The sequence below is a fragment of the Phalacrocorax aristotelis genome, chromosome 10 (genome assembly GCF_949628215.1).
Source record: "Phalacrocorax aristotelis chromosome 10, bGulAri2.1, whole genome shotgun sequence".
Lineage (NCBI taxonomy): Eukaryota > Metazoa > Chordata > Aves > Suliformes > Phalacrocoracidae > Phalacrocorax > Phalacrocorax aristotelis.
In genome coordinates, this window is record NC_134285.1 from 1,566,296 (window position 1) to 1,584,283 (window position 17,988).

At 50.3% G+C, this 17,988-nt stretch overlaps 1 protein-coding gene across 6 annotated transcripts in view; it reads right to left on the minus strand.

The window, feature by feature from the left end:
- The window catches only part of TRAF7 (TNF receptor associated factor 7), a 37,056-nt gene that overhangs the window by 14,475 nt on the left and 4,593 nt on the right, over positions 1–17,988 (minus strand). For 2 of the 6 annotated variants that reach the window (XM_075104623.1, XM_075104624.1), the window contains exons 2-5: positions 7,070–7,188; positions 6,765–6,822; positions 5,547–5,638; positions 782–898 (exon numbers count right to left, since the gene is read on the minus strand). In XM_075104623.1, coding sequence (XP_074960724.1) covers positions 782–898; positions 5,547–5,638; positions 6,765–6,822; positions 7,070–7,150 — 348 coding nt within the window. In that variant the 5' untranslated portion in view covers positions 7,151–7,188. Of the gene's footprint in view, positions 1–781; positions 899–1,183; positions 1,335–5,546; positions 5,639–6,764; positions 6,823–7,069; positions 7,189–13,005; positions 13,291–17,988 lie in introns of those variants that run through there. The other 4 variants (XM_075104625.1, XM_075104626.1, XM_075104627.1 and 1 more) reach the window with 4 other exon arrangements.

A 17,988-nucleotide genomic window follows, 5' to 3' on the forward strand; every position in this document is an offset into this window, starting at 1 on the left:
CTCTCCAGTTTTGTTTACCAACTAAGACCGCCGGAGCGCGGGCTCTGAGCACGTCCTGCTGGAGCAGCACAGCTCTCTGCTCCACGCCAGAGCAGGGCTTCACATTTCATAGCATTTCAAATCAATCACTGCAGTTCAAGTCTGTCTTTTCATCCTGTGCTGCCCTCAGAACTGCAAACACAACCCCCTGGGTTCCTAAATATGAAACACACACTTTTATCCCAGGCAAAATGCTGCCTGACCTTTTATGCATCCAGTCTGGGGTTAGTTACTGGGTCACAAGCTAAGCTCAGCTTAAAAGTGTCCTCCCCCAACACGAGTCATATGGGGACAATTCCTTGCACCCTCCTGGGGCTTACAATCAAGTCAGCGGGGTGCCACGCAGCCCTAAATGCAGGATGGGGCTCTGAATCAGTGGGGAATTGTATTAGTCTTTCTGCCTGGGGCTAGACCACCAGGCTAAAGACTTGCAACCCCCTACGGCTCTGCAGCACAGCCGGGGACTTTGCAAAGACTTAAGGTTTTTCTGAGAAGAAAAAAAGCCTCACCATTGTCCCCTCTTTACGTATGGGGAAATGGTACATAAGGAAGCAAAATAACTTGCAGAAGTCAGTGGTGGAAACAAAATTAAAACCAGGGGTCCTGATAACCAGGCTTTTAGTTGCCAGACGTAACGAAAATCTGCCCAGGATTGCTCTTTGTACTCACAAGAGTCCGCTAAGTTACTCTTTTGACACTGAACTTCCCAGTACTGCTCCTTCAGACAATCCCAAATACCTACTGGCTCTTCCTCTTCCTCATGGAGCGAGAACGTCGAGCGCAAGGACATGTTGGACTCGGAGTGCAATGAACGGACGGAGATAGCAGAGTCAGAGCGGCGTGGGGTGCTGATCGGAGGCTTCAAAGAGATAAAACCCAGTTCTTGTTATTGCAACTAACTCCCCCCGCTCCAAAGCCTTATGCACAGACTTCAAGTGCAGTCCCCCCCCTCCATAAAACTCAGCTGCTCCATTTGTTCATCCACTCCGCCAAAGCTGCACTGAGTGGCCCGCCTCGCTGCCGCGGGCCCTTCCCAAGCTCAGAGACCGGACAGGCTTCATTCAGGTTTAACTTACTAAACCAAGCTGACATCTAAATTTGAAGCACATAACTTTCTCAAAGGTGCATTCGTCTGTATACTTACCGTGCGCACCCGCAGAGCAATGGTTTGGAAGAATTAATCCTCCACAGAAAGCTTTGTAAATCTCCCCCAGAGAGAGCTACCAGCTTCTGCAATTCTTATAACCTCTGCAGCAGCACTTGTTGTTTCACTCGCTATCTAACTTCTGCCAAATTTCTTTGCGTAAGTGTGGAGACTTCCTTCTATTCAATTCAGTAACAGACTGGCTTTGTCGCTTCCTGCTTGGGAGGGGAGAGCTAAGTGGACATCGCATGCACCAATCAAGAAAAATCCCACTGGTTAGGGCGGCCTTGGGATTGGCTTTGAGGGAACGCTGCCGCTGGAATATTAACCAGCACCGCATCTCTCAGGGTGGAATATCAACCAGCAGCGCGTAGCCAAGATGCCATTCGGCATCAGAGCGAAAGCGGAGACTCTTCAGACCACGGGGTGATTGGATTTGGGCCGGTTAGCGCAGCCGCTGCTGGGTTGCTCTGGACTAGATGCTGCTGGCAGGCTGGGAAGAGTGCAGAGAAGCACTAGAAGTCTCCAAGGAGCAGAAAGGATGGGCTGACAAAGAAACGGCAGAATGAAGCCATAAGCTTCAGACGCTTAGCATCGAGAGATGACCAATGCCCAGGCTACCTGCACGTATCACACCTATACGTGGCTCGGCTGTAGCCTACATCAGCCACAAACTCCTAAGTGCTGGCTGGAAGGAGCGCTGGAGGTCACTGCCCTGCTGCCCACTCAAAGAGGAGCTCTCCCTGGCCCTGGATCAGGTCAGCCCTGGCACTGCCCAGCTGGAACGGGGAAAGCTGCGCAGACGAGACTCTGCCGCCCCGAGCTCTCGTCCTGCACTACCTTGTGAGCAAAACGGCTTTTCCTCATCTTCAGTCTGAACCTCGCCAGCTGCATTTTGTGTGCTCGCCCTGGGTGAAAGCGTGTGACACCGCACCCAAGGACAGGCAAGAGCAATGTAAGAGGCCAGTGGGGCAGTCAGGAAATTCAGCAATAAAAGATGGAAGATGAGCTTCAGAGACTGCCGTCTTCCCCAGAGACAGACTATACTGCAGCCTGAGCGCAGTGCTTGCTGGGCTGCAGAAGAGCAGACCAGGAGCCTGCTGGCTCTTCACACCGCTCTGCTTCTTAATTTTTATGATACTGGGATCCTAGGAGCTCAGAAATGCTGCATCTGCTTAGAAGCCAAAGCATAATGCTCTTTTTCTTAAAGAGGGCATACTTACTGCCTAAATATATAAACCTTGAGGAGGAATGGTTATAACGAGGTAAATCAATTTTATGTGTAGCCATTAATTTTGTTATTTTCCTCCACTAGTAACAGAAGTTGTTAAAATAACAAGAATGACTGTGCATAGTTCCCGTTCTGGAGGTGACACAGAGAACAGGGCAACGGCAGGCCCTGCAGGGAGGCAGTTTTATCAAGAGCAACATCCTGTGTGGATCACTGATGGCGGGGAGGGGGACTGCAGCCCAAGAGCACTTCCAGGAGGCAGAGTTGTGAGACACAGCCTTGCTAGGCTTGCGCAACACTGCAGGCTCAGCTCCCCGTGTCCTGGCGGGGCTAATGCTGGTGTAAAACACACAGGAGGGAAGCTGATGTGCAGGGAAAGGTCACTCCCCTCGGGCTGTAGTGACAACGCTGAATGGCAGAGGTGTGCACTGGCGTTTACTGCCCCTCTAGGTATCTGCAGCCTTTGTTTTTGCCAAGCAAACAAGGCTAAGATGTGAGAGACCTCAGCTCTACAGGCTTAGTCACTGCACTGCTTCCCACTCCTAGCCTGGCTATTTAGACTGAGCTTTGCAGCCCTAGCCAGCACAAGGGGACTGACTGCAGGGTGCTCTTGCATCGCAAACAGAATTACAGAGCATTAGGACCATAGGACCCCCACCCTACGGGCATCGGCCCAGGTCGGGGGGGACCCATATGCACCAAAGCCAGGCGGCGGCAGGCCCTGCCACAATGGCAAGGTGGCACAAGAGGCACCGCTTCGGCCAGGCTTGGATTTGGGAGGATCTGTCAGAAAGGTCCCACCTCCCCACAGCTGTGCCAGGGCTACTTCTGTGCTAAACATCAAGCCCCTCTTCAAACCGCCCAAGGATGGAGCGCTCCAGCATCTTTTGATGGAAGATGGGTAGCTTGTGGCTGGCCAGTAACTCAGTCCAGCCTCTGGTTCAGGGGGAAACTCCCCGTAAACAGCTAAGACTTTGGACAGCAAGTCAGCTTTTCAGCCATTAGTATACACCTGCCCCAGTATTCAGCTGTAATCTTTAGGTGTAGTTCCCATCGTGGCAGCTACAAAAGTAGCCTCCACGTGAAGGCTCTAGCGCACAGTCCTCGTCCTCACTCCCTGTAGGCATAGCGAGGCTGGGAATCCATGGCACTGTTTCCAGGAAAGATGACAGCAGCCACTCAATAAGGCCTGCCCTGCACACAGAACATGCTGCTCTGCTTTTGGTTTCATTAACAGAAGCTTTAAAACTAAAGAAAAAGGGGGGGCGGAGGTCACAGGAGGACTCCGACTCATCTCCAGCTGTCTCTCTGATGGCTGACAAGCCCTTGGCAGCTCCTGGAGAAGAGAAAACTTAGCGATGAGGAAGGGAAATCCCAGATCATTTCCTGACAAAGCAAAGGAAGCTTCCTGAAAGGGTTAGTGAGAGTTTGTCTGGAGCAGCAGGCGGAGCAGGGCTGTGGTGCTCCTCGTTTGTTAGCACCTAGGGCCGCAGGCGGCTTCCTGAACCTCTCATTACCACTCTTGCTATTTTTGCTTAAGAATATTTAGCACTCCAGGGAAAGTGGCCTGGGACTGTCCAAGAGAACGGAGGCTAGGTCCTAGGAGAGATCTCTCCTATTCTCGGCTGCACACCTCAATTTGCCACGCCGACTTTCAAAGCAGTCAGGGAGCTTCTCCATCAGCCACAGCTAAATGCAATGTCCCCAGCACCCCCTGCTCCTCTGGAAAAAAACCCTACCTGCGCTCCAAGAACTGCACAGCTTGTGAAAAGGGTGCAGTGAGCACAGCGCTCAGTCCCTGGGCTCAGTGCTGACAGCCAAGGGCTTCCTGGAACAGTGGCCCAGCACCATGGGGTCAGTGGTGCGATGGAGAGCTGCATTTGCCAAGGACACAAGGCAAACGTTCAAATGACTTTTTGGAAAAAAAACCAAAACCAAACAAAAAAAGCACCCCAAACCAAACACATGCTCACATAAAACACAGCAAGATCTCTGAGTAACAGAAGGAATTTCATAGGATGCTGACAATAAAGCTCTTTGCAATCTGGTGTCAAATTTATTTTAAAAAAGTGCTGTAGCTCCATACTGTTGCTGACCCCAGTCTCTGCCAGTGCCTAACTTCAGCACCAGCAGTGATCCATTTATTCCTGGCTTGGAAGCTGGGTCTTGCAACCCGACAAAGATTACGACTTAGTTTGAAGCATCTAATACTTACTTGCTTAAATCTAAATAGGAGCTTGTGGTTATGAGATGTTCTGGAGCACTAGGGATGGGAGAAGATCAAGGCCTCAGAGCTATCCATCCATTCACTGAGGTTTGCTTTGCTGTTCACAATTTGATTGATTTAAGCTGATTTAATTTCTCTTTAAGCAGCTAACTCTGGGGCCTGTTGGATCACTAAATTCCCCCAAAAGAAGTTACTCAAAAGTGAGCATGATGAACAAGAAAGCTGGGTACAAAATTGGGAAGCGCTTTTCTGCAAAAATATTGCAAGACACGGGAATGGTTTGTGTGAGCAGACCCTGATGATGTAATTCTCAGGAGCAGAGCATAGTCTGTGGTGTCTGACATCCCACTCTGCAGGTTTCAGACGTGCTCCCTGTGGTCAGAAGCCCCATCTGGAGGTGGAAAGAGGAACGGATTTTCTGGTCGTAACTGCAGGGCCAGCTGTGCTGCTGGATGGTCCGTCCAACACGCCCCGATGGAGGCTGCCTGGCCTCAGCCACAGCGCCAGACATCGCTGACAGGAGCTGTTTTCTCCCAAGCTCAGGAGGCCCAGAGCACACTGCTCACATCAGGAGGCAGGTGAAGCCTCACATACAGGCCTGTGGGATTTGTAGCTCCTGGGCTTTGTAACCACACACTGTTTCGAAGCAGCCTGAAAATGAGCACCAGCAGTGCCAGCCCAATGCCCCAGGTAGGAGCAGCCTCTGCTTCCCCACTGCACCAACCCTGGAAGCAGCCAGGAAATGCTGAGGCTGGTCCTGCCTCAGGAGCAGGCATCTGCCTCCGATATAACGCAGTGCACGGGAACGATGAGGGAGGCAGAAAAGTTTGGAGGAGCACCAGGCGTCTCTCATTTGACATATAATCAGCTAAGCCAGTCAGCGAGGGGGTCCTGGCAACACCTACCATGCCATCGTCCTCATCCCGTGGGGAGTAGGTGAGTGTGCTGGAGGAGGATGGGGTCCGACGATGCTGTTTAAAAGTATTGGTCCCGTCAGCTTTAAAGAAAATTAAAAAAAAAAAAGCAAGCATTTAGGCTCCTTGGTAACATTTCCAAGATACAGGCCAGTCTCTGTAGCTGTAAGTGTTCCTTAAAAACGGAAAAGACTAGGGGTTCCCCAGCTCCAGTTCTTGACTGGGACATACCGGTGCAGGCAGAACAATCCTGATCCCTGACAGCTTGCTAAGATGCACGCCGCCCTTTCAAGGTAGCTTGCCCAGAAAAGAGCACAGATAATATTCTACCAGGTCCATAGGTTAAAAATACTATTAAAAGGAACCTTATACTCCCACATATTTTAGTCACCGACAAAAATTGCTTCGATCGAGGGAAGTCTGGATATTCTTGTAGCACACGGGAAACATACTAAATTAAGTTGGAGATATTTAAATAAAGATCATATTACTGACTTACATAAAATTTTTAATCTAAATATTCAGGAGTCCAAAAACATCTAGAGTCTGGTACAAATGTAATCCAAACATTTCCCCCAGGCAGATGGTCATTTCCTTCTCTAAATCAGTGTCAAGTGCCACAGTTTCTTTATGAAAGTAAGGATATTTTTATTCCAGAATGAAACCAGACCTCTTCCTACATTCACACCACGTGTGAGGGCTCAGACTCCTCACCTGCTGAGCTTTGAGGAACAAAGCACAAGAATTTTAAATGAGCAGGTCCACTTGCACCCCCTCCTGTCCAAGTTAAAAATGGCCACGGGGGTTTTACCAAAGTGTCCAGAGCAACTCACGGTCAGGCAGAGAGTGAAGATGGAAATTTTCAGTGCTGGTAATGATTGCGTGAGAAGTCAGAGATGGATAAGATTTGGGACTGAGCTCTGTAGCAAACCCTGTTGCACTAGCCTAATTTTAGCAAGGGCATCCCAGTTGTACTGTTAAGCCTGCCTAATAGGAGAAAACTGCACGCTCATTTCCATCACGCCTGGTGATCAGATGCCATGATTAAATAACACTTGGGCTGCATAATACTAAAAACAGCACCTTGGCACCTGTCTAATGAACACAGTGATCCTCCCAACAGCTTTGTGGTCTGTAACACAACAACAACAAAACAGTAGGAATCGCACGTAGCGCTTTGGGGGAAGCTCTGTGCAGGAATGCACTCACCCTTTGTGATGGTCGTCACAGCAGAGTAGGCTGGCCCAAAAGTTGTTTCCATTCTTGTCTGAAACATTGACAAAAGGAAGGTCAGTGCGTTTCACTGCAGCACAGCCCAAAGGCTCGCTGCCTTTCCTGAACTGGTGAAAAAAATGTACATACATATTCTCAACTTTTATCTGTGGATATTGTGATTTTTAAGAGGCGAGGAAGTACCACATTTACAAAAGCCATCTCCATTTTCTCAAAAGAAAGGATGAGGCCATAAGAAGCAGCCCTAGCCCCTAGCCTCTGCCGACAGCACCGAGCCTTACCCCGTTAGTGTTTTCGGAAGTAGTGATGTTTGTTGTGCCACTGGAGAAACGATTGTAGCGAGCGTTCTTGTTTGAGCTCATAATCTAGGCCAGCATTTGTTAGTCATGGGAAGTTTGCTCTGTGGAAGAAGAAAGACAGAAAGAGTGTCAGGCTCATTGTCAAAGCCAGGTTTCTTCAAAGCATTTCTGGATGAGTATCGCAGCATTTTCTAAAGGTACAGTACCTTTTAAAATGGCTCCTTAATCACCCAAATACTGGAATACCCACAATCATTAGCTGCTTTTACAAGTATACAGCTGGTTTAATCGCAGATGAGACTTCTCAGACTACCCTAGGACAGACTGCATTCCACTGGTCCCGATACACATCAATCTTTTAAAAATGAGAGCATGTGCCAGTTGTGACTGAAGTCCCAGCAGAGAAGAGCCCTATGCAGGCTCTGTATCTGGTCTTCTCTCCCTCCCCAGTTTGAGCGTAGCTCAGAAAGCAGGTTACCTGCTGCTCCCCAAAACTCTCTGCACAGAGCAGTGCTTAGTAAGCAGGGTCCTAAAAGGGAGCCCCTCCCGCAAGGCACAGCGACGGCGAGCACGGAGCAGACTGTACCATGGCAGGCAGAGGGATTTCAGCGGAGGCTGCAGACACCAGCCTGATCTTTCAGCGTGTGGGGAACCGTGAGCGCGTGGAGGGCAGAAGAGGTCTCTGGATGTAAAGCTATACCAGTAAAGCCCTTATCCCATTAACTGTGAGGCTCAAGCTGAGCTGGCCTGGACTCGAGAGCCCAGGGAGCTTATTCACTCGCAGCTTTTGCGGCTCAGGCCACCTTCCGAGCACACTATAGAGACATCCCATTCAGTCACCCAGGCCTTTGCTTTAGCACAAGAGGTGACTGCCTTCCTCCCTCCAGGACCACGCGCCCCCAGATGAAGGTGCCCTGGAAGCTCAGCAGCCCCACATCCTCATAGGCCCAGGTGGCAGAAAGGGATCCCTCCGAGGGAGCCCCTTTCCCGAGCAGGCTGTGCTGGGCTTTTTGGCGCTTCCAGCCAAGGAAACCAAAGCCTAAACTTCCCTACGCCCGCAGAACTTAAGGCTGCCTCATATTCAAAAGTGTGATTAGCACAGGCCTTGTCCTGTTCTGCTGATGAACTCAGTGGGAGTTTTGCTGTTCAATTCAAAAGCCCTGGGCTGTACGCCTGAACACAAAAGCCAGGACTAGATCTTCGCAGAAAGCAAAAATCCCATGTTTGATTTAGTTATATTTGCGTTAAACTAGTTCTTTCCAGCACGGTCTGAGCTACGAGGTCAAGGAAACCATGAAAGAAACCTCACTTCAAGTAACATGTTTGTGATTCTGGATCTCACTCTCAGTTTCTGCTCAGAAACAACCAGCAAAGTCTGGATCATCACCCAGAAAGAGAAACCCTCTCCCCCGCAGAAGTCAGCAGAGGGGCTCATTTATCTTCCTCCATTGTTTACACAGTTTTTTACTAGGTCCAAGTTTGCAAAGTCAAGTATTATGCAATAATAGTCTGCAGAAACACATGGAGTTTGCTTTCTTTAACCTCTGTTGAAACCTGATGCTGGCTTCAGGGCACAAAATCATGCTGTTGTCCCAGCTAATCTGACAAGATGCTCTCAGAAGAGTCTCCTTTGGAGACAGGGTGCCCATAGGAAGGAGCTGCACCTCCTCTCTGCCATGGTACAGAGGTGCTTCTGTCTTAAGCAGAGGCTTCCATCAGGGAAGACAAGGGTTCAGCAGGGCACTGAGCTCTCCTCCCAGCCTGCCCCTTCATCCTTGCAGCAGAAAGGTACTGCTTGCACTCGCAGGCTGTCCCAGCCTGCCCAAGGAGCCAGGGACCCTGTGCTCCAGGAATAAGCTGCTCCAGAACGATCCTGATTAAGAGACCCCTTTTGTCAAGGTATAGTTAAGTCTTGGTACTCCCACTGCCAGCAGCAGAGTCCAAGGGCTAAACAGACAAGACAGACATCTGCAGTGAGGACAGAGAGGCCAAAAACGGTTTACTAAGACACAACCAAACCCCTTTTCTGCAGGACAAGAGCCAACGACCAGCGAAGGTTGCCTCGGAAGAAACACCCCGCAGACGCCTGTGATCGGCCGATGCAGAGCTCCCGGTCCCTTTCAGACACCCGGGCTTCTGGCCCCGGCTGAGACGGCACCGCTCTGGCCAGGCTTTCACACTCCTGCTGCCCACATTCCCAGCTTCTGGGGAGGTGAAGTGTCTTGGCTGTTTCTAGCAATTGGTTTTCTTTTATCTGAGGGTGACAAGTCCTAAATCTTAAAGCTTTTTCTAAAGGAGACCGCTGTGATTTCTCCGCTTTAAAGCAAGGGAAACTGAGGCACACAGGGAGCCACGATCACCAACGCAGCTGTGACACGGGACGTGCCCAGGGCCTCCTTAGTCCCAGCCCCAGTGCGAGGCTGCCGGCACACAGGGCCGGTCGCGTCCTGCACTCACATTTTAACCATCGCAAAGGCGATGCTCAGGACGTCCTCAGCCAGTGCTCTGCTAACGGCCAACAGCTCAGCCACGCCTGACGCAGCACTTCGTGGTGCTTGCTGCAGTTCTTTATCAGACAGCTGTCAGGCAGCCAGATGACAGCTGCAGGACCGCCCAGGGAATCGCTACTCAGGTCTAAACTCTCAAAAAAAGTTACAGTCTAAAACATAAACACCCCCCCCCAAAATCCCAGCTGACGACCAACCAACCAAAAACCTCAAAACCAAACCCAAGACCATCTTAAAAATAAGGATCTGGATAACGTTTTCCACAGATTTGAAAGCGCTGTCCTGGCCCTTCGCAAATGCCAGATCCCTTAGGAGATGCTGAGCAGAGTTGCTGGAGTTGTCTCAAGAACAGCAGGAATGAAGTAGTGCTGTGCTGCTGCATCATGGAGACCTGCCGAGTTTAAAGCTGGGTTCCAGCAAGCGAGAAGTTTGGCATCGGCAATCAGGACCCTTTTATTCCTTTCAGTGGTTCCTTAGGGCACAGATAACAGAAGGCACGGCGGGGCAGGTGGTGGGGAATAGGGCAGACAAAGCTTTTGGGTAACACACTGGCCGTGGCCCCACAAGATCTGAATCCCGCTCACCCCCTAACTCCCTCGCAACCTTAGGCAAGCCACTGGAGCTCTCTGCCTCCTCCCTGCACAAGTCTCTTCAGCTTAACCCTTCTGCACAGCGTATCTGGACTACAAAGCCTGAAGATAAAAGAATCTTTGGATATTTGTGCAGCATCTAGCACAAAAAGGTCTCCACCTTAGCTGGGGCCTCCAGACGATGCAGCGCTCATAAATAACGTAAAGCAAGTACTTCCATGAGTGATGACACAAACTGCCACATTTCCTGTGATTTCATGTCTTAAGGTTGCATTATTTCATGTCTAATAACATGCATCTAACCCTACAGTTCCCCTCCTGTATAGGTTCCCTCTGTCTAACGATACAGCTAAACTAATCTGCTCTGGAGAAGGGATTCAGCACCCTCCTCCTCCCACGGTAGGGTGGAAATAGATGGACTTGCTTTTCAGAAGGCCTATGAATTAATGATTCTTTCTTCAGAGAACCTCAGCAGCCCAAACATCCTCTATCCTGCACTACTCAAGGGTAGAGCAGGGGCATGGTCCCACCTCACCAGTCCTGACAGCATTAAGGGAACCTGGCATACCAAATATTCCTACTGGGTTTTTAAAGCATCGCTCCCAGACGGAAAGAGAGGAAGCCCATCCTTACGGAGGATTGTGGGCTCTCTGGAGACTAAGGCAAAAGCTTCATCAACCCTTCTCATTTCAGGGTATGTATTGCCTTCAAACATAACAGATGGAGACTCAAAAAAGCAATGGGAAAGCGCTCACTGTGGAGCACCAAGAGACAGGAGAAAAACAAGAATGAGGACAACTAACAGGTTGAGTAGTTTTGTAACATCATTAAACGTAGGATCAGACGTGCAACAAGCAGTCATAGTCATACACAGGCACTTGAGCTACTGCAATCAGCCAGTTCCGGGCTGTCAGCCGAGGATGCGTACGACCCTTTAAATAACTGCCTTTGGAACTTCTGTGCAGGGTAGGAGGTGTCCACCGTGGTGCGGCTCACGGGGTCACCCAGCAGGCCACAAACAGCTTACTGCTGAGAGGCATTAAGGAGGCACACCTCCAGTTTCACCCTGTCCCAAAGCCCCACTGAAATGGATGCAAAATGCCTTCCAACTTCAACGGATCTTGGAGAAATCCAAAGCGAGGAAGGAAACATGGGCTGGAATACGGGGATTTTCCACTCCTGGTTTATAAGCACGTCCTGCGCTCTGCAGCTTGGCTGAGCAGCCTACCTGCAAGCAGCAGCAGGGAGCCTGCTTCGTGTCTTCACTGAGCAGAAACCAGAGGAATGCAAGAAATGGAAAAAATGTTGCGTGGAGTATCAGCCAGGCTGCAGAACACCAGCCGCCACATGAATATCTGATTTCAGCCCAAATCTCTGCAACCACCATATATAGGAAGCATTTCAACAGAGCGGACACCTCTTTCTACAGCACTGACAGCTCTTTGACATCTCAGTCTTCCAAGCGGTTCTGAGAAAGGCCTTTTCCAACAGATATCAAAGAAGTTAAAAGGGGGCAGAAAGGAGCCGGTGTTGTCGACATTAATACCAGCTTCCTACAGCGCTTGCAAAAATCTCCACCAGATCTCTGAACCTTGGTTTGGCATCTGAACCCTGCCAGCTACGCCGTCCAGTCCTCCCAGGCCCGGAGGACGAGCACCCCTCCTGGGTGCCTGATGTCCCTCCCCGGGGCACCCTGCACTGGCCACGGGCAGCTCCTGCCCCCGCTCTGACTGCAGGGTCTGAGCAGAACCGCGTCCTGAGGAGACACGGACTATGACACCGTAAAGTACCAAATATTTTGTGTAACAAAACACGGGCATTCTGTGACCAAGAAGAAAAACTGAGATTTACTGGAAAACACTGAATCCTTTGGGTTGCTAAGTCCTTCTCAGATGATCAAATACAAAGGGGCTCCAGAAATCCCCTGAGCATCTTGAGCAGCTCCGCAGAGCAGCGCATCAGAAGCCCTCACGCAGGAGATGTTCTCCCAGTTTTCCAGCCCAGGACTCTACAGGGTCAGGTTATGATTTCCAGCAAAATGGGCTGCAGAGGCACCCTGACACCTGCAATGAGATGACAGGCTCTGTCTGCTCTGAAAAGGCAAGAACTGTTGAAAGAACTTGTGTTCTTTCAGCACAACAGCACAGGGCTGCCCTCTAAACCAGAGAGGCATGAGTGGAGCCGTGCCCCTGGAGATCAGCCTGGGAACCCAGCCTGTGATCCAGACTCTCCTTGCCTGAAGTTAATTTTTGTTTGTTTGCTTTGTTTTTAACATGCAACTTTAGTGGTTTTGACAGTAAAAAAATTAAAAAAAAAAAAAAAAAAGAGGGGAAAAAAATCTACCCAGAAAGAAGGAAGCTGTGGGGATCTGCTGCTTGCTACATCACATGGCGGACAGTAACCAGATGCGAGGGAGGGGAAGGGCTAGGTTTCAGCATTTGCACACCACAGGAATCAACTCAGGCTTTTGAGACTCAGCAAGAAGAAAAGCCTTAAAACTCCTACTTTAGTAATCCAGGCAAGGAAAAACCCAACCACCAGTAGTTGCATAGACAGCTAAGGGAAGCAGCACTCTTCCTCCCCTCTGCAGAGGCCAACAGGATCAGCCACGGAGAGGTTTACTGCCGGCTGTTTCGTGCTGCAGGGAGGGGAATCACCCCCGGGACCAGTGTCCTGGCTGATCCTCTGGCCATGCTGAAGAGTTTGCCGACAGGAGGGGTCTGGCGGGACCGACACAGGTACCTCAAGGGTCTCCACTCCTCTCAGCCCCCAGAGCACACACACACCTGGCTATTCCCAACACTCAGCAGCAGATCCTTACCACCAACCTCAAGATGAAGGCCAAGGCTTTGCGGGTGGACGTGGTATGAGGAGAAGGGACGGCTGAGTATCTCATCCTTCACAAACATCACATAACCTGCCTGGTCCTGATTAGGAGCTGGTTTCTCATGCGGGAACCACACCATTGCAGGCACAATGGCACCGCTGGGGTTCGTGCTCCGGCTGCTCTCCGGGACGAGACACGGGCACGGCACCAGCTCCGCAGGTGAAACGTGGCACCACTGGGGAGCGGCTGCAGACACAGTGCCCCACGCTGCACAGTGCTTCTCTGCCAAGAAACCTGCAAACATCCCCGCCTTACGCAATCAACAGCCCATAAAGCTCAGCGACATGTCCTACATCTGCTCAGTTTTTTTTCTCCTCCCCCAGTTCACTGAAGCTGTCTCTAAGGTTATTCAATCCCGCGGAAACTGCTGGGCTGGCGAAATCATACACAGCAGGAGTGTTTGCTGGAGAGCGAGGCCAATGAGTGCAGCTGGCCTTGTGAGAAAGGCAGGCATGCGGTTATCCTGCTCCGGCTGGGAACAGGCTAGGGGTGACGTGAATTTCCTTATTTCACAGCGGGGGCATTTACGGCGTAAGACACAGCTTCTGTTCCTCTTGCAACACCGCAGCCAGAACGGGAAGGGTTACACATCCTGGGGACTATTGGCACATCACTGGGGAAATACAAATGCTATAATGCTGCTCCAACGGGCCAGCTCAAGAGGACAGGGGCAAGGCAAGGCAAGCAGATGCCGAGAGCAGGAGGTGTGTGTTTGTGGATTACACCCCCCTCCTCGGCTGCATCGCCGGCTCTCACACAGCTGGGGCTCCTCTGGGGGAGGTAACAGGGCTAGTAAGTCCAGTCTGGTTTGGGCAGGCTCTGCCCACTTCGTCCTTCTGCAGTACCAAGGTGTTGCCCACACTGTCTACCTGCGAACAGATTCTCAGCACCCCACAGCAACCTGCAAGGGAATGTCTCAGACCAAAGCACAAATGCGACAAGATTCATGAGCTAACCCGTCTAACAGAGGCGGCCATGGGGCTGTCACCCTGGCTGTCTTGGTCAGCGTCTCCGGCGGAAATAGCACTCATTTCATAAGTGCTTGCGAGCTTCATTAACAGGGTTACAGAACATGGTGACAAGGACTATCAACATCTAGTCTGACTTGTAAAACATGGGCCGTAAGAATGCGCGCGAGCTCCAGCAGATCGCAGAGATCGACATTTCTCGGGGTGGAGACAGGACAGGCTGCAGAGGGTGGAGCTCAATGATCACTCAGTTAGAGAAGACTACGCAAGGGTTCCTCCAAAACCACTGCCGAATAAACTTTTTCAAGGTCATAGGTGAACTTGTTGAGTAGAGTGAGCAGTGAAATCACCACGTTTGCAGAAGACACTAAGCTCCTTTGGGTAAATACCATGTTGATGGTAAGGAACTCAAAAAGAACCTCAGAAAACTGGGGAGCTAAAAAGGTTGCAGATTAGCTTTTGTGGAGATAAATGTCACGCAATGCATTGAAGGGAAAAATAATGAAAGCAGACCTATGCAACGCTCAGCTCTGACCTGACAGCTGCACCTCAGGGAAGAGATGCTGGAGTCTCCGGGGACAGTTAGCTGCAATTCACAGCCCAGAGGACAGCAGCAGGCAAACGAGCCAGCCGAATGCTGAGCAGCATCACAAAACCTGTGGAGAACACCCGCAAGAGTGTTATTTGGGTACTACATAAAATCTTGATGTACTTATTTCCTGAGTACTGTAGCAGTTCTGGGTTTTGCTTCAGTAGAAGGCCACAGTGTACTTAGAGGAACTTCAGGGACTGACAAATAAAACGATCCATGGGATGTAGCCCCAATCCAACTGCTGAGTGCTGGGAAAATATGAGGCAAATGGGTGGTAGAAAGCGCTCAGGTTCACGTGCTCTCCATCAATAGCAACCATTTTCGGAACTGAAGACAGAACTGGGGGTAGGCAGACCGATGCTCTGACCCGGCTGGACATTTCTTACACCCTTAGGGAGACCTCTCAAAGACCAGGCTCATACGCCAATAGGCGCAGTCAGTGCTAGAGGAACATAAATGTGAACACAAGTTCAGCCTTACCAACAGGGCACAGCACTTCCATCAGGTGGGTCTTTGCTTCTGGGGAACGAGAGTCTTTTGAGCATCTACAAGTTTTTGCATTGCTCTTAAAAGTCATACAAACTTTTCTGAGCTACTTAAAGCAAGACCATAGTTGTGCTGAGCTGCCATCAATAAAAATAAAAGTGTTATTTTCAATTGCTGCTACTTCTGCCAGCTCCTCAGTTGACTGCAGAGCTGAGAAAGCACATTCAACAGCTGCTTGAACACGGTCATTCCTTTGTGCAAATGCAGTTCGGGAAGGTAAATGATTTTGTATTAGGTGTTTTTCCTAAAGGGTAATGAGTCCTTGGGATAGAAAAACTTTTTGCAATACTTCATGTTAAAACCTGAAGCAGTAACTTTCAGATGTGCCTGTAACAGGATCAAAAGCGATTGCCCTGGTGGAACAAAGCATCTCATTTTTCCCCCAAACCCAGAATGAAGTTAGAACCGAGGCCAATGTTCAATGCTGTTTCCATGACACAAAAGCTACACTTGAAGCTTTACTTCCGTTTTAGGAAACCTACTACACCGTTTTTCTTATGCATAAGTCTGCAGACCAGGTTTCAGTAGTGCCTGACCCCTGCAACCGAGATTTGCTTGTCTCGGCTCAGCACTCTCCGGATCGCTGCTGGGGCAGCCAGGCTCGCAGAAACGGGCACGCTCAGAGCCCTTCCACACAAGGCCCTTAATCAAAAGGTGCTTTAAAAGTTGGCCCTAACATTAGAATGCTGCACGCTGTTCCTTTCAGAGCTTGTGATCTTTCCCACATCCTCATTCAAAGAACAGACGCATTCAGGGACCTTCACATTATTAAACTGTGGATTTGTTTAAGAAAAAAAACCCCAACCAAGCCCCCAAACCAAGAACTTCCCTACCCCTCCAAGACAAACATCTCAGTCCTGCCACTGTTTCTTGAGAGGGAGTGGCCGTCTCCTCTGTGCAAGGCAGGTCATGATATAAGATTTGATTGACACAAGGTCATTGTGAAGATATCAGGCCAGCCATATCCTGGGCTGCATCAAAAGAAGTGTGGCCAGCAGGTCGAAGGAGGGGATTCTGCCGCTCTACTCGGCTCTGGTGAGACCCTGCCTGGAACACTGCATCCAGCTCTGGGGTCCTCAGTCCAGGAGAGACATGGATCTGTTGGAGCAGGTCCAGAGGAGGCCACAAAAATGGTCAGAAGATGGAGCACCTCTGCTATGAGGAAAGGCTGAGAGAGCTGGGGTTGTTCAGCTTGGAGAAGATAAGGCTGCAGGGAGACCTTATGGCAGCCTTCCAGTGCTTAAAGGGGTCCTACAGGGAAGATGGGGACAGACTTTTCAGTAGAGCCTGTAGACACAGGTCAAGGGGTGATGGTTTTAAACTAAAAGAGGGTAAAAGGAAGACATTTTTTACAATGAGGGTGGTGAAACCCTGCCTCAGGTTGCCCAGAGAGGTGGTTGATGCCCCATACCTGGAAACACCCAAGGCCAGGTTGGATGGGGCTCTGAACGACCTGATCTACCACAGAATCACACAGAATCTAGTTGAAGATGTCCCTGCCCATGGCAGGGAGGTTGGACTAGATGGCCTCTAAACATCCCTTCAACCCAAACCATCCTATTATTCTCTGATATCGTGCTTCAAAAGCTAAGAATAGTCACCTACACAAATCACACCAGAACTGGTGCTAACTGGTCCTTCTCAGCCTTACTTGGCAGAGAGCGAGTGGCTGCCAAGACCCCACGGGGTCCTGCGGACTAGCTGAGGCCTGCTGCTGGTTTCCCTGCTGCAAACTGGTCTGCAGGAGCCCGGCAGATAGATGGGATTGCAACTCATTTTAAAAAAAAAAGCTCTTAAGACATGCCAGGTCAGCAGCAAAGCCTGGCTCTGAGAGATCAGCCTCTGTCCTGGCAGGACAGTACATGAGGAAGCAAAGCCTCTGTTTGGAGGGCTTCAAACTTGGTTGATCAGTTCAGGAGCAGCGCAAGCTCACACAGAAAACACCTGTACAAGCATATCCCGAACTGCCTTGCACACCTCACCTCCACCCTGCGCAGTGCCAGCACAGGCACTTCAGCAAGGCTGTGGGCAAGAGACCTGCCCATGAAAAACAGAAACTAGTCCATCCTCAGCCTTTCTAGTCCCACCCTGGGCTGGTATATTACCCAAGTTCAGAAGCCTGCTCTCAGGTAGCCTGGGAAAGGAGTTAAACCCCAATAAACGTACTAAGTTTTTAGCAGATGCTGCACCCCGTGTCCTCCCAGGAAGCCAGAGGAACCCTTCTCTCACCTGCCGCATTCTCCTTGCCTGGAGCCACCCTGCTAGGCCTAAGGCGAACCACGTTTCTTCTCTACCTCGTTCCTCAATCACTGTGCAGTCACCGAGGGCTTTTCAAACTGCTTTGCCTTACCGATGGCTGCACTTCTCTGGAAAGGTTTAACCACTCCTATCGCATTATGGGATTCTTCCAGATTAAAGTAATAAGAAACCTGAGCCCATAATCGTTACTCAAAATGCACAAAGTATCAATTCCACCCCCTGCTCGCCCCCAACATCCTCCAAAGCTTTGAGACTTCATGACATGCTCTTGCTTGCCATCTGGGTGCCATGAGACCATTTGAAAGATCCATCTGAAATGCACCAGCCCCTTCACAAAAAAAAAAATCCAACCCAGCAAATTTCAGTCACCTGCTCTTTTTTCGTCCGGTTTCCTTGGACTTTGCCACTGAGAACAAGCAGGAGAATACACCGCAGGGCAGCTACACTCACTGCTAGGGAGGGTTAACAGCGACTGAGAAAGGGAGATACATGTGGTGCTTTACAGGCAGTGTGTCAGCTGGGCAAAATACGATCAAACCAGTGATTTCCTCC